Genomic DNA, 20,849 nt, shown 5'->3' on the forward strand with positions numbered 1-20,849 from the left:
GACACCATACCCAGGTCAATAAAAAATTTTTTAGATTAAAAAAAAAAAACAGGACATCTTAGTGTGGCTGCAGTGGTCCACACTACTCTCTGAGCTTCGCCATGCCACCCAAAGATGACAAGAAGAAGGATGCCGGAAAGTTGGCCAAAAAAGACAAATACCCAGTAAATAAATCTGGTGGCAAGGTCAAAAAGAAGTGATCCAAAGGCAAAGTTCAGGACAAGCTGAACAATCTCGTCCTGTTTGACAAAGCTACTTTTTTTAAAGATTTATTTGTTTGTTTCTTTATTTGTTTATTTATTATAAGTACACTGTAGCTATCTTCAGACACACCAGAAGAGTGCATCAGATCTCATTACGGATGGTTGTGAGCCACCATGTGGGTGCTGGGATTTGAACTCAGGACCTCCAGAAGAGCAGTCAGTGCTCTTAATCACTGAGCCATCTCTCCAGCCCCTTGACAAAGCTACTTATGACAAACTTTGTAAGGAAATTCCCAACTATAGCTTATTACTCCAGCTGTGGTCTCCTAGAGACTGAAGATTTTAGGTTCCTTGGCCAGGGCAGCCCTTCAGGAGCTACTTAGTAAAGGACTCATCAAGCTGGTTTCAAAGCACAGAGCCCAAGTAATTTACATCAGAAACACAAAGGGTGGAGATGCCCCAGCTGCTGGTGAAGATGCATAAACAGATTCAATCAGTTGTACATTTGGGAAAATAAAACTTTATTGAATCAAAACAAACAAACAAACAAACAACTAGAAGCCAGGCCTGTTGGCACATACCTTTTTTTTTTTTTTTTTTTTGGCTGTAATTGGGTTTATTAGTTTGACAAGGCAGATGGAATTTTTTTTCTGTGACAAAAGGGCCACAAAACAGCCGGCACACATTAGATGCCACAAGGAAATAAGAACTAATGAATTTAGAAACATTAGGCATGTTCTTCCCTGAAGCTACTGGTGTGGAAAGGCAGCAGATGGGGATAGGAGGCGTGCTGTATCCTTGTGTTGCTCAGTCCCCACCATGCTTGTGGCCTGTCCTGACGGTGCAGCTCCTGACTACCTTTATCTTGCACCCTGAAGAGCATACGGGGCACTGGCAGTCCATGTACTTCCAGGTCCTGAGGTGCACAGTGGCACATACCTTTAATCCCAGTACTCAGAATACAGAAGCAGACAGATATCTGAGTTCAAGGCCAACCTGGTCTACAAAGTAAATTCCAGGGTAGCCAGGGCTCTATAGAGAGACTCTGTCTTAAATAAAGACAGATATGCATATATACCCAGATAAATAAATAGTATGTTTCTTTTTTTTTAAAGATTCATTTATTTATTTTATGTATTTGTACACACAGACACTGTCTTCAGACACACCAGAAGAGGGCATCAGACCCCATTACAGATGGCTGTGAGCCACCATGAGGTTGCTGGGATTTGAACTCAGGACCTCTGGAAGAGCAGTCGGTGCTCTTCACGGCAGAGCCATCTCTCAGCCCCAAATAGTATGTTTCTTGACACCAAGTTTATAAATCTACGGCCCCCAAAGATCTTACTTGAGATGTTTCTGAATGTTATTGGAGGACACTGGAAAATTTCTGGTTATAATTTTCCAAAGATGAATGAGTTTTAGCCTAGACAGTATTTCCCTAGCGACTTTCCAAAAAGAAAAGAAAAAAAAAAAAAAAAAAAAAAAAGCAAAAATCTTAGCGTGTGACAAAATGTGTTTGTCTTCTACTGAAACCTGTTTTGGGAGTTTATCTTTCTTCGAATGAAGCCTGACTGTCAGGTAAACCAGCCTGTGAGGTTTTACATATGAAATGGGTTGACCTGGCCTGTGCAGCCTTGGGGTAGGAGCTGGCTCAGGTCAGTCTGCTGCTGCTAAACCGACTGACAAAGCTAGATCTCCATCAAGGCCACCACGGAGACCTGAGAAGGATACGTTTGAGCAGCAGGGGTAAACCAAATATCCTCTGTTTCAAGTAGAACGAGGGACGTTTACCCACAGCCAAACCTGCGATCCTCCACTGTGGGTGAACTCAACAGCTCCGTTGGGGGTTACATCGGTCTTCAGCCATCACACAGAGCAGCACCAGCATGCAGCAGCCACACCCACAGGATCTGAGAGATTTTTCTGCAGAGAAGGGACTTGGGAGAACTGACTCACCTGGGTGAAGCACAGTAGGACAATCAACCCAACCTTGTCCTTAGCTTGGGCAGGCCCTGCCAGCAGGCTCTTCTTTTTTTTTTTTTTTTTTTTTTTTTTTGAGAGGGACAACCCAGGGTTTGGCAGGTGCTTACCACTGAGCCAAATCCCCAACCCCAAAGCAGGCTCTTCTTTGCCCAGTGGACAGTAGTACCACTTGAAGCGAGCTCCAGGCAAGTCAGTGGCTGCCTGTCTTCTTTGGAAATAGTCCCAACTGCTGCTCTCAGAACTGGTATTTTATGGTCCAGGGAAGTCTTTCCTCATTAAACACTTTAAATGCGGGTTGGGGATTTAGCTCAGTGGTAGAGCGCTTGCCTAGCAAGTGTAAGGCCCTGGTTCGGTCCTTAGCTCAAAAAATAAATAAATAAATAAATAAATAAATAAATAAATAAATAAAGGCTAAGCCTTGTGCAAAGTGCTCAGGCCTGGGTGCTCTGCCCCGGTGTCTCCTGGGCTTATAAAAAAAAAAAACAATGGGGCTGGAAAGATGGCTCAGCGGTTAAGAGCGCTGACTGCTCTTCCAGAGGTCAGGAGTTCAATTCCCAGCAACCACCTGGTGGCTCACAACCATCTGTAATGAGATCTGGTGCCCTCTTCTGGCCTGCAGTCACATATGCAGGCAGAATGCTGTACATAAAATAAATAAATCTTTAAAAAAAAAACAAAAAAAAAAAAAACACCTTAAATGCCATAGTCAGCAGATTTCTCTGAGGGGTTCGAGAGCCGTTGTGTAATCATTCTATTAGGTAGACCTGATTTTAAACAAATACTTGTTTTGGTTATCTGGTTAGGCTTAACCTTGCCAATTGTGACGGTTTGTATATGCCTTGGGCCAGGGAGTGCCACCATTAGGAGGTGTGACCTTGTTGGAGTAGTTGTGTCACTGTGGGCGTGGGTTTTAAGACCCTCCTCCTAGCTGCCTGCCAGTCAGTATTCTACTAGCAGCCTTTCAGAGGAAGATGTAGAAGTCTGAGCTCCTCCTCTACCATGCCTGCCTGAGTGCTGCCATGTTCCTGCTTTGATGATACTGGACTGAACCTCTGAATCTGTAAGCCAGCCCCAATTAAATGTTGTCCTTTATAAGACTTGCCTTGGTCACGGTGTCCATTCACAGCAGTAAAACCCTAACTAAGACAGAAGTTGGTACCAGGGACTGGTGTATTGCTGTGATAGGCCTGAAAATGCTTTTGTTTAGAAAAATGTGGGAATTTGGGGACTTTGGATTTGGAAAATAGTGGAATGCTTTAAGTGGGGTTTAATGTGCTATCCTAGTAGGAATATAGAAGACTTTGCTACTGAGAGTGATTTGAATCATGTGGACCTGGCCCAGGAGGTTTCGGTGAAGAATTTCAACATTTGGCCTAAAGACTGTTTTTTGTGGTATTTTGGTGAAGAATGGGCTACTTTTGCCCTTGTTTGAAGAGTCTGCCTGAGGCTAAGGTGAAGAGACTCAGATTAATTGCACTGACAAAAGAAGTCTCAGAAACGCCCATCATAGACTGAGTTCTCTGGTTAAGTCTCATGAAGAAGATGTTTAAAGGAAAACTACTGACTCTATACTTTGAGTATTAAATGGACACTCAAAAGTAAAATGGAGGGGGCTGGAGAGATGGCTCAACGGTTAAGAGCACTGACTGCTCTTCCAGAGGTCAGGAGTTCAATTCCCAGCAACCACACGGTGGCTCACAGCCATCTGTAATGAGATCTGGTGCCCTCTTCTGGCCTGCAGTCACATATGCAGGCAGAATGCTGTACATAAAATAAATAAATAAATAAATCTTAAAAAAAAAAGTAAAATGGGAGCTGAATCCGGTTTTCAAGGGTATTAAATTGAATTAAGGGAATAATTAAGTGACCTTGGGGCAAGTAAGTTTAGGTCCAGGCACGGTAGTACAAGCCTTTAATCCCAGGAGGCAAAGATGTGCAGATCTCTAAGATAGAACAGAGCAAGTTCTAGGTGAAGAAAACCTTAAATCCAGGCTTAGTGGACCAGTGCTTAGGAGACAGGAATGCACATCTCTGAGTTCAAAGTCAGTCTATGAAGCAAGTTCCAGGACAACCAAGCTTAGGCAGGGAAAGAATTGGGAAACAGAAAGCTGGTGATGGTGTAATAGAACAAGGGGCCATGCTCCAGCCCCTGCAAGCAGCAGAACTTGGCAGCTTTGGACACATGGCTCTGGCTTCAGAGTCCAAAAATAGAAGAGATTACTGGGACAATTGATGTTGGTCAGCTGGTGAAAGACCCCCGGAGTGGGGAGACCCTCACTCAAGTCTCGGGATGACGCAACCCCCCAAGAACTCACACAAGACCGTCCTTGTTGTAATCACATGAGGTTTATAGATAGCAACCAGTGCACTGGGGTCGAGACTCGTATCCCATGCAGGGGCAGTGGAGTTCGACCCCGAGAGGCTGGGAGAAGAGGTATTTAAAGGGAGAAACCACAACCCGAGGGGGCAGGGATGGCGTCATGAATAACAGTGAAAAATCACAAGGAAGGACTCTCTGTCTCCCAAGATTGTTTCCTAGGAGAAGCTGTCTCCTACTTCTCAGATTGTTTAACTTCATGGTCCGCTAGTTCCTAGGAGAAGTTGTTTCCTGCTTCTCAAGATAGTTCTCTAAGATTTATGGTCAGCTAGTTTCTGGGAGAAAGCTGTTGAGATGGCCAATGTAATTATCCATTCTATAGCCCTAGGAGAGGTTTTTTGGAACATACAATTCTGGGGCCTAACCTGTTTTTTGTCCTGTTTTTGTTTTTTTTTTTTTGTTTTTTTTTTTTTTTTTTTTTTTTTCTGCTCTAAAACTTTGTGTCTAGGGGGCAACTTTAAAACTTTTATCTTTCACTGGAACTAAGAAATTAGTGGTGATTAAGAAGAGACCAGCATCACTTCGGTGAAATCTTCTGGGAAGTGTTTTCTGAGAGTACAGAGAAGCTGTGGTCCAGAGATAGCCAAGGTTATACTTCCCGCAGCAGCCATATTTGGTAATGTGTAAGTCATCAGGTGGTACTGGTTCTGAAGGCATGAAGGGGTCATGAAGAGCAGCTGAGGCTTGGCACTGTGAGAGGCCATGGAGGCCATTGGTGAAAGTCCAGCCTCAGTTATAGTTGACAGCCCAGGACTGAAGGGGTCATGCCAAGGTTTGAGGATTGGCACCATGAAGAGAACCTATGAAAGGCTCTTGGAGAAACCTATTCGAAGCAGAAGACCCCAGTGTATTGGAGATGCCATTACCATGGGATGATCACCAAGAACAGCAGCAGCAGTGGAGTGGATCAACCCGAGCTTAGAGCGCTACAGAGGGCAGAGCTGGAGAAGAGATGACAGCCCTCTGGAGGAGCCCAGAAGATCATGCGTGGATCCCAGACACTGAGACAAGAAGCTGTAACATTGGCGTTGCCTTGGAGACTCCAAGATGTTGGAGATGCCAGAGCTGTGGGCTATCTGCTGAGGAAAGCTGCTAACAGGGAGTGGGACCAGCCCAGGAGAAAGAGGTTTGTTGCAGTCAACAAAGATGAAAAAGAGTTGGAGATCTGAAGACGGCTTTGACATCAGACACGGAGATGCAGAGTTTGGAGTTTGCCCAGCTGGTTTCCTGTCTTGTTTTAGGGATTACCGTTAAGTGATTGGAGGAATCCTAGAAGAGACTTTGAACTTTGGACTTGTAACATTGTTGAGACTGCTATAGACTGTAGGGGCTTTGGAAGTTGGACTAAGTGTATTTTGCATTATGCTATGTTTAGGTGTGGTCTCCATTGACTCATGGGTTTAAACAAGCCTATGGGGGGCAGGGAGGGGAATGTGATGGTTTACATAAGCTTGGCACTGTTTGGAGATGTGGCCCTGTGGGCTTGGGCTTTAAGTCCCTCACCCTAGCTGCCTGGAAGCCAGTCTTCTCCTAGCAGTCTTCGGAAGAAGATGTAGAACTCTCAGCCCTGTCTGTACCATGCCTGCCTGGATGCTGCCATGTTCCTGCCTTGATGATACTGGACTGAACCTCCAAACCTGTAAGCCAGCCCCAATTAAATGTCGTCCTTTATAAGAGTTGCCTTGGTCACGTGTCTGTTCGCAGCAGTAAAACCCTGAGACACCAATATATAGAGAATGCTAAAACTTGTCCTCCTAGCAAACACAGTTCTGAGCACTTTAAAGTTGCTTTAAAAAAAAGAGATTTATTTATTTAAAGTACACTGTCGCTGTCTTCAGACACATCTGAAGAGGACATCTGATCCCATTACAGATGGTTGTGAGCCACCATGTGGTTGCTGAAATTGAACTCGGGACCTCTGGAAGAGCAGTCAGTGCTCTTAACCACTGAGTTACCTCTCCAGCACCCCCACATTAAAGTTTTGAGACACTGTATGTCTCCTGGAATTTACTCTATCGATGAGGCTGGCCTGGAACTCACAGAGATCCTCCTGCTTCTGCCTCCCAAGTCCTGGTATTAAAGGTGTGTGCTCCCACATACCTGCTTTACATCAGAGAATTTGATCCCCCATAAAGCCTCTGGCCATTAGCTTGTATGTCTTTTTTTTTTTCCTTTTCGGAGCTGGGGACCGAACCCAGGGCCTTGCGCTTGCTAGGCAAGTGCTCTACCACTGAGCTAAATACCCAACCCCTAGCTTGTATGTCTTAATTATATTTAACTATCGACAAGTAACTAGCTCTTAAGAAGTTAGGGTTTTAAAGTTCTAACCCTGTTGAGTCTTTAAATTTGGAAGGGAAGAATTTAATAAAAGATGCTGTAGCATCAAAATAAAAAAAACTTTAAACCAGGGGCTAGAGAGATGGCTCAGTGTTTAGAGCTCTGCCTGCTCTTCCAGAGGTCCTGAGTTCAAATCCCAGCAACCACATGGTGGCTCTCAACCATCTGTAATGGGATCTGATGCCCTCTTCTGGTGTGTCTGAAGTCAGCAACATTGTGCTCACATACATAAAATAACATAAAGCTTTCAACCATAAATACAGAGAAACTGGGAACTTTACTTTCCCCAGCCTTTCCTAGTACATCATCACAGATTATCAGTTTCCAGTATGAGTCAGTTCATCCCAATAGCTAAAGCTTAAGTGAGTTAGCAAAGACAGAGGACTTAGACATACAACCTCACGTTAGTTTTTGCAGTCCTGAGTGGACCTCAGAAATTAATAAACTTCAGTCATCAAACATGTTCCTTTTTTTTTTTTTTTTAAGATTTCTTCATTTATTATATGTAAGTACACTGTAGCTGTCTTCAGATACACCAGAAGAGGGCATCGGATCTCTTTACAGATGGTTGTGAGCCACCATGTGGTTGCTGGGAATTGAACTCATGACCTCTGGAAGAGCAGTCGGGTGCTCTTAACCCCTGAGCCATCTCTCCAGCCCTTGATGGTATTTTTATAATTTTGTATGTATTTTTCTTTTAAACGTAGGAGTGCTCTGTCTGCATGTACACCTGAAGACCACTAGAGGGCATCAGATCCCTTTATAGAGGGTCACAAGCCATTTTGGTTGCTGGGATCCTGAATTCAGGACCTCTGGAAGAGCAGTCAGTGCTCCTAACCGCTGAGTCATCTCTCCAGCCCCCTGATATTTTATTCTTTTTTTAAAAAATTTATTTATTTAATGTATATGAGTACACTGTAGCTGTCTTCAGACACACCAGAAGAGGGCATCAGATCTCATTACAGATGGTTGTGAGCCACCATGTGGTTGCTGGGATTTGAACTCAGGACCTCTGGAAGAGCAGTCAGTGCTCTTAACCGCTGAGCCATCTCTCTAGCCCCCCTTTTTGATATTTTATTCTTATACCTGCATTTCATCTTGTAAACATGCCCTCAAATACCTTCCGAGTAGTTTATTAAAGAGCTGAGGGAAGTAAGAAGCCCCGTGGTGGAATGTAGATTACTATAACTAGGTTAATTTAAGTCATACCCAGTAGCTGGGAACAAACCTGAGCTAAGGCCAAGCTTTCATCACGGATAAGAAGTCCTGGTGTGGGGCTGGAGAGGTGTCTCAGGGGTTAAGAGCACTGACTGATCTTCTAAAGATCTTATGACATGGTGACTCACAACCATCTGTAATGGGATCTGACGCCCTCTTCTGGTGTGTCTGAAGACAGTGACAGTGTATGTGTATATATAATAAATTAAAAAAAAAATCCCAGTGTCCTTACTTCAGAAGCTGGCTGGTTGTGAGAAGCTGGCTGGTTGAGAGAAGCTGGCTGGTTGAGAGAAGCTGGCTGGTTGAGAGAAGCTGGCTGGTTGAGACAACCCGGTGATAAACAAAGTCTATTCTCCTAAAGAAAGAGTGGGATCGGGGTTGGGGATTTAGCTCAGTGGTAGAGCGCTTGTCCAGCAAGCCCAAGGCCCTGGGTTCAGTACTCAGCGCCAAAAAAAAAAAAAAAAAAAAGAGTGGGATCCAGGCTGCGTACAAGTTAAAATCTACAGATTTTTTAACTCTCAGCCCTTCTGTTCCTTAAGCTATTTTTCTTTTGTTGTTGTAGTTGTTCTAGATTCTAACCACACCCAACTAACTCGCCCTGAGAAACAGAAAGTTTACACAATGGTCTTAAGAAAATTGAGACAAAGTTACACTTTAGCAAAAGTCCTAGAGACCTAAGAGCAAGGAGTGATTTGGAGAGAGAATTAAAGCCAAGGAGTATGAGGTATGTAGCTGTAATCTGTTGGGAATACTTTACTTTTTAGCTGTTGTAGAGCATAGTGTCTTTTCCCTGCCCCCTCTGTTTCGCTTTCCTTCTCCCTGTCTCAGAGTCTGGTCGCCTGCCTCACTCACTTGGGACAGAGATTTTGGAGGAAAATTTCAAACAAGCATGCTTGGTTCTGGAGAAAGCGGGGCCATAACTGGACTCGAGAGAGAGCCAGCCTTTTTATAGAGTAGAACAGCATAAAACAATTTTTTTTTTTTTTTGTTCTTTTTTCGAGCTGGGGACGGAACCCAGGGCCTTTGCTTCCTAGGCAAGAGCTCTACCACTGAGCTAAATCCCCAACCCCATAAAACAATTTTTTAAAAAAATTATTCATATTGAAAAGCTGTCTGAATCTTTAAAGACTGAAGTTAGTGAGGGTTAAAGTGGTGGGAACGGAGAGCAGCAAAGACTCAGGACAGAAGAATGTAAGGAGTGGCGAGAGTTTAGAGAGAAGAGATGGCCGTGGTCAAAGTTGTCACAATGTACAAGAATTTGGAAACTGAGTGTTCAGGGGTCAAGCAGTGATTGGCTGAGTCTGAGGAGGGAAAGAGATTAAGAGCCCATGGAGCTCTGCTCGCTGCTCGCTTGCTCCCTCCCTCCCTGGCAGGCAAGTGAGAGGAATGGGGGAGGGGGCAGAGAAGGAGGAGATGGGAGAGACTTTAGGGAAGGTGCCAGCAAGGACCAGACAGAGAAGACTGAGTTTCAATCCAGTGTCCCCAGGTAGACTGAGAGACTTGTTAGAAATGTCCTAACTCGAACAGGTGTCCCTTCTCATGTGACAGGTTCCCAGTAAGGCTGGAGAAGCCACCAGAGGCAGCACGGCCTGCCTTTTGACTTCTGTACCTGTCATAGGTAGGTTCAGGGAGTCAGCAGAGACAGAGCAGACAGCTCCAAGGTGATTCCCGAGCACCTGAGAGAGCTGGTGAGGACAGAAGCAGCAGAAGAGGCAGCTTCAAAACCTCGGATTCAAATATGGCCGGTGGCAGAAGCCAGCAGCAGAGACAAATGGTTAATGCTAACAGAGAGTCAAATCTCTTTGGTTCAGTCCCGAGAAGCCAGGCCCCTGGGAAAGGGGTCCTTTTGTACCCTCCCCAGGTTTTGGGCACCAGATGTATAAACTGATATAACCCACAGTATGGGAAGGAATAATTGTGCATAGGGAGGGGAAAATCCAGAGGCACCTGGACGAGTCCAGAGCACAGGGTGAAAGAGAAAAGAAGACTGATCATGTCCCCGGGACTACGGGAGAGACAGGAGAATAGCAGAGAGTAGAGAAAACAAGTCAGGTAGTGGCGGCCATGCTTTTAATCCCAGTGCTTGGGAGGCAGAGGCAGGTGGATCTCTGAGTTTGGGGCCGGCCTGGTCTACAGAGTGAGTTCCAGGACAATCAGGGATGCACAGAGAGACCCTGTCTCAGAGAGAGAGAGAGAGAGAGAGAGAGAGAGAGAGAGAGAGAGAGAGAGAGAGAGAGAGAGGCTGAGTAGCCTTTGAGCCAAGGGAGCTTAGGTGGGAGCCGAGGTGAGAAGGGGTAGGATTCTAGCTAGCTAGCATGGACTCTGAATTGTGTAACTGATACTGGGGGAGCCCCATAGTTCTGGGAATCTCTCTGCCGGTACCAACCTTATAGTTTCTCTGTGTGTGTGTGTGTGTGTGTGTGTGTGTTTGTGTGTGTGTGTGTGTGTGTGTTTGTGCGTGCACTCGTGCTCAATAGCTCACCCCTGGAACCGAAACACACAGAGTAGTCTCTGGCTGGCGCGTAAAGACATTCTATTAGCTTAAACCCGTGTCCACGCAGTCTTCTCTGATGGACACCCAGGTTGGAGAGACTGCCATGCATTTTGATATGCCAACAGATGCCACGGGTAGTCACATGTCCCTTCTGCCAGAAGCAAGGGAAATGACTCCTTTTAGAAGATGGGAACCAGGTTCCCAGGTTCCTGAGGAATGCTGGCTTGGGGCTTTACCTGTGAGAACTCCTCCTATAGTCCAGGTAGGGCTCATTTCTGGATATTTCTGGACTGCTCTTTTGGAGTTTGGGGAACTGGGAGTCTCCTTTGGACCTGACACCCTGGTGACAAGAACTTCAGTTGGCACTATCCCCAACCAGACTGAAGACTTGTCAGGAAATGTCCCGACCACAAAGGAGAGAGGTTCCTTTTCATGAGATGGGTAGCCATCAACTTCCTGACTCACTGACAGGAACTCTCTCTCTCAAGATTTATTTATTTTATTTTATGTATGTGAGTACACTGGTTGTGAGCCACCATGTGGTTGCTGGGAATTGAACTCAGGACCTCTGGAGGAGCAGTCAGTGCTCTTCTCTTTCTTTCTTTCTTTCTTTCTTTCTTTCTTTCTTTCTTTCTTTCTTTCTTTTTTCTTCAGAGCTGGGGACCAAACCCAGGGCCTTGCGCTTGCTAGGCAAGCGCTTTACCACTGAGCTAAATCCCCAACCCCCAGAGGGAACTCAGTTAAGAAAAGGCTGACATGACTGCTACTTTATTAGGAAGGTTTTTAGATGTAGATATGAGAGAGAGAGAGAGAGACAAAAGGGAGGAGAGAACAAAAAGATGGGGAGGGGAGGGGAAAAGGGGAGGAAGGAAGGGGAGAAAGATGTGGAGAGACAGGGAGTTAAGGAGGGAGAGGGAAAAGGGGTGGGGGGGAGAGAGAGAGAGAGAGAGACAGAGAGAGAGAGAGAGAGAGAGATGAGAAGAGAGGTGAGGGGCCCAGGTGCCAGGGTAGGGGCTTTGGACAACAGTACTGGTGTGAACAGGGGGGACAGATGACGTCTAGAGGCTGGCATAGGCTTTGATAAGCAACCACAATGTTGTTGTTGGAGAGCCATTTGTCCCTCTGCCAAAGACAGAGACATGTCCTCTTTTGGCAGAGGGGAGCAGGTTACACAAGTTCCCAAGGAGTGCTGGCTTTTGTCTAACTGCCAGACACCCTTCTACAGGCCAGGTTGAGTGGACCTGCCCTCTTCTGGAGGAGCATATGAAGTAGACCTGACAGGGTCGTTGTTTCAGGAGACCGAGGCAGGCAGATCTCTGTAAATTCAAGGCCAGCCTGGACTACATAATGAGTACTGAGACCGGGGCTACGTACTGAGATCCTATAAAAATAAGAAGCCATGAAGTGAAGCAGCAAGCCGCTTTTGTGTTGCCTACTGGTTTCTCTTTTCTTTCTTTTGAGACTGGGTTTCTCTTGGGTAACCCTGGCAGGCCTGTAACTCAGAGATCTGCCTGCCTCTGCCTCGGAAAGGCGCCTGATCCTACACCTGCTTCTTTGTTTATTTGAGACAAAGTATCCGGGTCAGAAGGCTGGCCCTGAGTTTGCTGCGTAGTGGAGGATGATCTTGAACTTCTGATTCTCCTGCCTCCAGTTCCCCAGTGTTGGGGGATGGCAGGCATTCACCACAGCTGGTTTTTTTCCGAAATGGGAAAGATTAAACCCAGGGCTCCCTGAAAAACTACCCCAAAATCCACTGCATGCCTAAGGGATGAAGTATTAGATTACCTCTTCTGAAAAGTATTTGTTTTTAAAGGTCTTCGTAGATCTTGTCCCCAGAGTTAAAGCCTAGGGCGCATGGCATGCTCGGGAGGCAGAGGTCAGGACTGCTTTGCATTAAAGGCACAGAAGTCTGTGTGCTCACAGATAAGCACCGGGGGAACCTGGTGTGTTAGCACACAGGGTTGTTCCTTCAAGGGAAAGAATGCAATATCTGTTATCTGCCCAGCAGGTTGGAGTGGACCTGTTTTTTAGCTTGGGGACCTTTGCACTGTGTGACTAGACTTTTCTGGCACTTAGATCCTCCCCCAGACCCTTATTGTTGGCATTCTGTCTAAGCTCCACCCCCACAGTTACCTGGCAACAGGCAGGTATGCTCCGCCCCACAGTCACCTGGCAACAGCCAGGTATTCCTGACGCACCATAAAAGGGGCTATTTGCTCTCTCCTCACTCTTTGCTCTTGCTCCTGCCCTCTTTCCCTCTGTCCCTTCTCTCCCCATTCCCCTCCCACTTCCCTCCACGTGCTCATGGCCCGCCTCTACCCCTCTCTTCTACTCTTCTTCTCTCATTAAACCTTTCCACGTGGAACCATGTTGGCCCGTTGTGATTTGTCCAGACGCGAGCCGACATTTCTATCCCAACACTTACAAGTTTGTTTTTCTCAGTAAATCCACAGAACCTAACTTAATGGACTTTTTCCAAAGAGTTTCAGTATTTGTATACAGCTGTCTTTGTTCCAGAGGGAGATTTAGGGATGCTTTGTTGTCAAGCTGGGATTGAGTTAATTATCACCAGAGCAGTTTTCAGCAAATTATGTTGTCCTTAAATTTGTCCAAAATAAATCACTCCAGAAGTCTGAACCAACATCAGCTACGGGAGTTGTGTTGAACCAAATTCCCTTCTTGCCTCCCAAGGGCTATTTCTCTGCAGCCTGTGAAAGTCAGAGAGATATCCCAAAAGCCTGGCCTACGAGGTAAGTTCAAGGCCACCCTGGGATAGAAAAAAAGTTTTACCTCTAAAAAATTAAAATAGAGGAGAGAAAACGAGGAACGAGATAAGAAAGACCCAGAAGTCAGACCTCAAAATTAGGCTTGGGGCTGGAGAGATGGCTCAGCGGTTAAGAGCACTAACTGCTCTTCCAGAGGTCCTGAGTTCAATTCCCAGCAACCACATGGTGGCTCACAACCATCTGTAATGGGACCTGATTCCTCTTCTGGTGTGTCTGAAGACAGTGACAGTGTACTCACATAAAATATTTAAGGGATTGGGGACTTAGCTCAGCGGTAGAGCGCTTGCCTAACAAGGGCAAGGCCCTGGGTTCGGTCCCCAGCTCTGGGGAAAAAAAAAATAAGGCTTAACTTTCAATTCTACTGGGGACTTAGGTTTTCATTTCTCACCCCATGCTCTGACAAACAGACCCTCCTCCCTCTCATCCTGTTCCTGTTTATCACTGAGCAACACTGTTGCACTGTGACTCATGTTAACTCCTCTTGGTTTCTCCACTCTTGGCCTGGAACTCTGTATGTAGTCCAGGCTGACCTTCAATTCACAGAATCGCCTGCCTCTGTTTCTGCCCGCTTCTGACTCTGCCTGTCTCTGTCTCTGTAGTGGTCTGAGCGTCATGGTGGGCACTACTGTAGTGAGAATGTTGGTGTTTTGGTTTCTGAAAAAACAAAAGCGGGCTGGAGAGAAGGCTCAGCGGTTAAGAACACTGACTGCTCTTCCAGAGGCCCTGAGTTCAAATCCCAGAAACCACATGGTAGCTCACAGCCATCTGTAATGGGATCTGATGCCCTCTTCTGGTGTGTCTGAAGACAGCTACAGTGTACTTATATAATAAAAATAAATAAATCTTTAAAAAGCAAGAACAAAACAACAATACAAAACAAAGCAAAACCCAAGAAATATTATAAGTGTGATTTTGGCACTGGAGAGATGGCTCAGCAGATAAGACCACTGGCTTCTCTTCCAGAGGACATGGGTTCAATGCCCAGCTACCCCCATAAGATAGCTTATAACTAACTGCCTGTAACTCCAGTTCCAGGGGTTCAGATGGTCTCATACAGACAGACATGTAGGCAAAACACCCATATACATAAAATTAAAATAAACTTAAAAAACGAGAGAAAGGAATGTGTTTCTATTTTAATCCCAGGTATGCAATGTGGGGGTTGCTTCAGACCATCCCCCAGCAGTTGACTGTGATTTGCCTAGTGCTCTAGCAGAGGCGTGGTTTTGCCAGCTGCAGACAATTTCTGCTACTGTGTGACATTTGGGATTCTGGAGTCTTTCATAGGGTATATTGATCAATGCTAGATCCAGTGGGGGTGGGGTGGGGTGGGGGTGGTAGTTGGTCATTTGTCATTTGGGAAGGTTGTTTTTGTTCTGTTAGCAGCTGTGGGTGAAAGAAGAAAGGAAAGGGAAGATATTAGACTCAAGGATTTTCCTAATTCTTTTCTCATCTCTATCCTTGTTTCTCTCCCATCTAGTGAAAGGGTGGAAGAGAGAACCCACAAAGTACCAAAGACCAGCTACGCCCTACCATGCTGAGACACCTTGCCTTCAATTTAACAGGTGAGTTTACAGGGTGCCTTCGGGCACCTTGGATTGGGTTATAATATAGTAAACTAAGGCAGAGCCACTAGTAGCCTACAGAAGTTTCAGGAGCTATCCCGGAAACTAAGGGAGAAAGAAAGGCCTTGCCAGTTGTTAATGGTGCTGGAAATCTTGCTTAGCTGAGAGGCTCTGACTAGCCACCTGGGCACAGGACATATTTCCTTTCCCATGTCCCCATGACTCTCCCTTCTATCTTGCCTTCCTCAGAATTGGGCACGAGACTAAAACAATGAGCCCTTTAATGCTTGAAGCCTTGGGTGTCTCTGGTGGCCACCCTCCTGATGCCAGAGACCAGTGTCTGTTTAGAATTCCCCTCCTCCTTTGGTGGCCCAAAAGATAACACTCACCATCTGACCAATCGCAGCTCTTCTTGTGAACATTGTCAACATGTGCACTCCACTTAAAATTGCCCCCGTCCCCTGACACCACAGAACCAGAAGTTAGGGAGTTTGTTTGTTTTGAGACAAGTCTCCCCTATGTAGGTAGACTCAGACTCTCAGTGTTGGCATTTCGTCTAGGCCTCGCCCCACAGTTACCTGGCAACAGCCCGTTGTGCCTGACTCACTATACAAGGGGCTGCTGGCCCCTCCTCTCTCCTCTCTTGCTCTGTCCTCTTGCTCCCTTACTCTCTTTCTCTCTCTCATTCCTCTCCCCCCCACCCCCCGCTCATGGCGGCCTCTCTCCTCTACTCTCTCTATGCCTTTTTCTGTCTCTCCCTCAACTCCCCTCCCCCATGCCCTGTTGTTGTGAAAATATAAAAAATAAAAAGTCTTTATCTCCCCACTAGATCCATCACTGCAGTGCCCCCATAATATCTGATAGATATCTTAAAACAGTCAGCAAAGCCTCTCACCCGCTCTGCTCCATCCACTATCACACTGCCGAAGGCCTCTCTCTGAGCCATCAGCAGTCTTTCTACCTATCTAGTTCCATGTCAGGAACACACATCTCAACTCCGTGGTGGCCCAGACCAGCCGCCCCACACTCCACTCCACTTGAACACACAACACAATAACCTTTTGACCCAAATCATATAAATTGCCCACCTAAACATACAAAGCCCAGTGACAGGCCAAATCCCTTAAGAACATTAATACGGGGTTGGGGATTTAGCTCAGTGGTTGGCCTTGCCTAGGAAGCCAAGGCCCTGGGTTCGGTCCCCAGCTCGAAAAAAAGCCAAAAAAAAAAAAAAAAAAAACATTAATAACGGTGGCTGGACCAGCACCGGCCTCACTATGCCATTTTCAATTTTCAGAGTCTATTGACTGTAATCTTGCTGCTTATATGTATGTGTGCTTATGTCCAATCCCTGGCACCCAGCGTCCTGGACAGAAATAAAACTGGACTATTTGGAATATTTTGGAAGTGTGCCCGAATTGGCGAACGCAAGAGTCCTTATGTCGCCATATGCTGTATAATGATGGCCTTCAGCATTCTCTTCATACAGTAGCTTTGGAAACTACCAGCATGTGATTGCCATCAGACTGCACACAGGACTTGCCTCCAGAAAATAACGGGGAGAATGGTTACGCCTCTTGTCTCTGAACATGGAATGAGATAGATTTCGAGATGCTGTTCTCTCTTTTTATGCTATTGGACCAACGAACTGTATGAATAATCAAGATGTAACGGAAATACACAGGAACGTGATTGTAGCCATCGACCTCGGTTCTCTCACTCCAGTATTACGCTCTACAAACGTCATCCTGTTATGCCAGGACTGCTTTTCCTAAGGTTCTCCAGGCACTAAAGTAGAAACCCAGTGATCAGTTCCACAGGCTTGCTTCTTTGACTAGGGCTTCAAAATAACGTCTTCACAGAGTGATACCTTCTAGCGACTGGCCTATTTTTATTGAGAAAAGAAAATGGATCTATTTTTGTTGTTACCGTTCTTAGGAATTGCATTCATATTTAAACCCTTTTGATTGCTAACCAGAGTACCTCTATTCTTGGCAAATTCTGTACTTTATTACAGGTGTTTAAAATAGTTTAAACAAAACTGCATTTCTTTAATTAGTGTAAGAGTTGGGCTTCTGGTCACAAATGTAGAGCTGCCGTCCTACGAAGGAGAGTATCATAGAATGACAAAAGCGGCAAGCAGAATGATGACTGAATATGCATTATACATTTTTCGTTCTCTGTGGTGTTAAGTCTTCCAAATAGAACATCCATTGTAGTTACCAAAAAAACAAACAAAAAAACAAAAAAAACAAAAAAAACCCCAAAACATTAATAACAACCTGTAAATACACAGAGCAGAATCTTAATGTCACCCACCATATTGTCCTGCCAGGCTTCTCTCCCTGTCCCTCCAGTCTCTTCCTCCTTTCCGTTCCGTTCCAGTCTCCTCCTCTTCCTTCAAACTTCTCTCCCGCCCATCCTTCCTTCTCATCCAATGACAGGCCTCCTATCCTGTACCTGCCCCTCACCTGTATTTTACAAACTCTATGGGGAAAAGGTTCTGGTGAAGTCACCTGAGTCCTGAGTACTGACTAGGCAGCCGTCCCGGGGCAGTGGAATTAGCATCAAAATACAGACAACTCCCGGGCAAACCACAATGCCCGGCCTGCAGAGGCATCTCCTAACCCCCACACCATGCGGTGCCCCCACCAAGCTTATTCCTTCCCTCCCTTATCTTTTTATAAAAGGAACATAACACTCATTGATTCTGATCCTCCTGCCTCAGCATCCTGAAGGTTGGGGATTTCGGGCTTGTGCCACTCAGCCTGGTCAGGTTTTATGTAGTCTCCCAATCTGAAGATCACCCACAGAAACCTGACAGGAGGGAAGTAGCCTGCTTGGGCTAAGTGATCCTAACCCCCTTCTTTATCTGGGGTTAGAGAACACAACCCCACCCTGACCTGTTGTTATAGCTGCTCACTTCTTCTCCCTCAGAGAGGCCCCAAACAGACTCTTGAGGTCAGAAATGCCTGTCCATCCCAATTAAGGTCTCTATAAATACACACACACACACACACACACACCCCAGAAGAGGGCATCAGATCTCATTACAGATGGGTTGTGAGCCACCGTGTGATTGCTGGGAATTGAACTCAGGACCTCCGGAAGAGCAGCCGGTGCTCTAACCACTGGGCCATTTCTCCATGGGGGGGGGGCGCTTCTGCTTCCAAGGCGGAGTTACATATGGTGAATCTGTATACAGCCTAACCTTTCCCATTCGACGTCCATGAATTGATTTCATTGTCCTGAGCCACTGAGGCAGCTCATCGGGTAAAGGAGCTGTTAATACAAGTCAAACACCCTGACCCATCCGCTGGAACCCAGGTAAAGGGAGAAAGGTTTAACATGCTCACAAGGTCATAAAACTTATAAATAAAATAAAAAATTGAGAGATGGCTCATTGGTTAAGAGCCTGACTGCTCTTCCAGAGGTCCTGAGTTCAACCCAACCACATGGTGGCTCAAACCATCTGTATGGTATCCAAAACCTTCTTCTGGTGTGTAAGATAGCTACAGTATCATTTCACAGTGTCCTCACATAAAAAAAAAAAAAAAATTAAAAAAACAAAAAAACAAAAAAAACCCCAAAATTTGTCCCCAAACTCAAAAAGCCTCTGTCCCCTTTCTTCTTGAGTTCCTTTTTTTTTTTTTTTTAAGATTTATTTATTTTACGTATGCAAGTACACAGTAGCTGTCTTCGGGCATCAGATCCCATTACAGGTGGTTGTGAGCCACCATGTGGCTGCTGAGACTTGAACTCAGGACCTCTGGAAGAGCAGTCAGTGCTCTTAACCGCTGAGCCATCTCTCCAGCCCCCTACTCTCGGGGTTCTTGAATTAGGGTCAAACCCAGCAGCTGCAGGATCATCACAACCACGCCCTTTAATCCCCGAAGTGCTGAGCCAGGCCTTCTGTCCCCTCAAGGAGCCAGCCAGCTGTCTGGCTGTGAAAATGGCGGAGGAAGAGGGCAGTGTGGAGGAGGGGGACATATTCCTAGCATTCGCCCATGGTCCCACTCCTCCTCGGGGTCCCCTGCGTCGCGCCTTGGACAAGATCTTCCTCACTTTCTTGGTCCTCTTCCTGACCCTGCTGATGCTGGAGGCTGCTTACAAACTGCTGTGGCCCCTGCCTTGGACCAAGTTTCGGGACTGGCTCCTCAGGACCCCTGAGGAGGAGTCAGCTCTGGAACTGTGAACATCATCTTACAGACAACCTGTCCTGCCTACTGAGGTGAGAAAGGAGATGTTAGAGAGTTTGGGGTGGAGGAGAGAGTTAAGGCCGTCACTCTAAGATTATCTTTATCTGCCCATTTGTGGGTACGTGCACGTGAGTTCAGGGGCCCACAGAAGCTAGAGGGGTGTTAGAGCCCTAGGGGGTAGAATTACAGGAGGCTGTAAGTGACCTGAAGTGAGCGGGTGCGTGGAAGCACACTCAGGTCTGCAACACACACACGCACCCCTACCTTTGTAGACATACAGCATATGAATGTAACTCCAGAACCCACATATGAGAGAATAGCAAGGAATAATTAAATAAGCTATTTGAAGGGAAAGATTAATTTTATTTTATTTCGCTTCAGAGTGAGTTTCATTTCCTCTTGTGTTCTTGCAAATATTGTGGTGGTTTTGGTTTTCTTCCTAGCTGTAAGACTCCACAGTGTGTCCGTCCGTACCATATTCTGTTTTATGGGCCCGTTGGCTGCTTCCGTTCCTTTGGACTACTTCGAGCGCTACAGCAATAAACGTGGCTGTGCGAGTGTCTCTGTGGTGTTCTGGCTTAGGTTTCTTCCAGTTTCTATCCAGGAGCGATACAGCTGGGACACGTTAGGTCTCAGGACGTGCGTATGTCCAGAAATGAGCCTTGGGCCACCCCAAACTCTAGAAGGGTTCCTGACAGTTAGATAAGGGCCAGACTTCCTCCAGGAACTTGTCCAACAGGTTCCTGCCTGCAGAAAGGATTTGTTTCCCTTGCCTCTGGAAAAAGGGACACATGGCTCTGTCTGTACTGACATGGGCCTGGGGTGCCTCTCAGCCTATCAGACAGAGCTTTCAGTCCCCATCCACCAGCATCTGTTCTAAGTTTCAAAGCCCCCACAACTAGCATGCCCCTTCCAGACACTCCCAGCCCTGCTCCAGGTCAGGGCCTCCCTATCCCCAGGTCGGGATACTCCTCATAACTGTTTAGCTACAGACCCCGGGGTCAGTCACCCTCTTTTTATCTTCCTGGGCATCAGACATACAAGTGGTGCATACACACACGCAGGCAAACACCCGGATACATAAAGGTACGTTGAGTGATTATTGCAAGAACAGAATGGATGGAAGAGTGTGAAACACACGTCTATTTTTCTTCATTATATATTTGAGTTCTGGTCATTTTCACTTTCATTTCTCTTTCATATCCCCCTTTCACTTCCAGGGAAACTCCCTCCTCCTTGCCCCCCAAATTGATTCTACTTCCCTGTCTTTTTGTTTTGTAACTCACTTTAATTAGGGTTATTCACAGGAGTGGAGCTCCCTGGATTTACCAGTGGCAGAAAATGACTCCCCCCAACAACAACGATTTGCCAATAGCTTTTTAGAGATGGGTGGGGATCCTCATGAGCCCCCTACCTCGTTTCTGAAGGCATCTTGATAGCTCTTATCTGTGTCACAGATAACCTTGGCTTCTGGGAGTTGGCCAGTGCCACAGGTCAGCCTTGTCCAGAGGACAGCATTTTACAGAACTTCTATCTTCCAACTCCTAGCTTCCTTCCACCCCCACCCCCCAGCTCTGACATGTTCCCTCAGCTTGCTGTCAGTTTTTATAGCGATTAACATTTCCTCTTACATTTTTAAAACTTTTTTTTAAAATTTTTATTTATCTAATGTATATTACAGATG

At 46.0% G+C, this 20,849-nt stretch overlaps 2 protein-coding genes and 1 pseudogene across 2 annotated transcripts; all 3 read left to right on the top strand.

Annotated features, from left to right (window-relative positions):
- Positions 1 to 101: 101 nt before the first annotated feature.
- LOC116887545 lies at positions 102 to 738 on the top strand (annotated as a pseudogene).
- A 15,480-nt stretch (positions 739 to 16,218) lies between these two features.
- LOC116887583 (protein kish-A-like) lies at positions 16,219 to 16,940 on the top strand (the record flags this gene model as incomplete). Its single annotated transcript, XM_032889208.1, has 1 exon — positions 16,219 to 16,940. A coding segment is annotated over one exon (240 nt), but the record flags the coding sequence as incomplete, so codon positions are not given.
- Positions 16,941 to 18,918: 1,978 nt separating this feature from the next.
- Smim40 (small integral membrane protein 40) lies at positions 18,919 to 19,161 on the top strand. The gene has a single exon (XM_032889119.1). The coding sequence runs from the start codon at positions 18,919 to 18,921 to the stop codon at positions 19,159 to 19,161; it is 243 nt and encodes an 80-aa protein (XP_032745010.1).
- Positions 19,162 to 20,849: the final 1,688 nt, after the last annotated feature.

This window comes from Rattus rattus, chromosome 18 (assembly GCF_011064425.1).
Source record: "Rattus rattus isolate New Zealand chromosome 18, Rrattus_CSIRO_v1, whole genome shotgun sequence".
Taxonomy (NCBI): domain Eukaryota; kingdom Metazoa; phylum Chordata; class Mammalia; order Rodentia; family Muridae; genus Rattus; species Rattus rattus.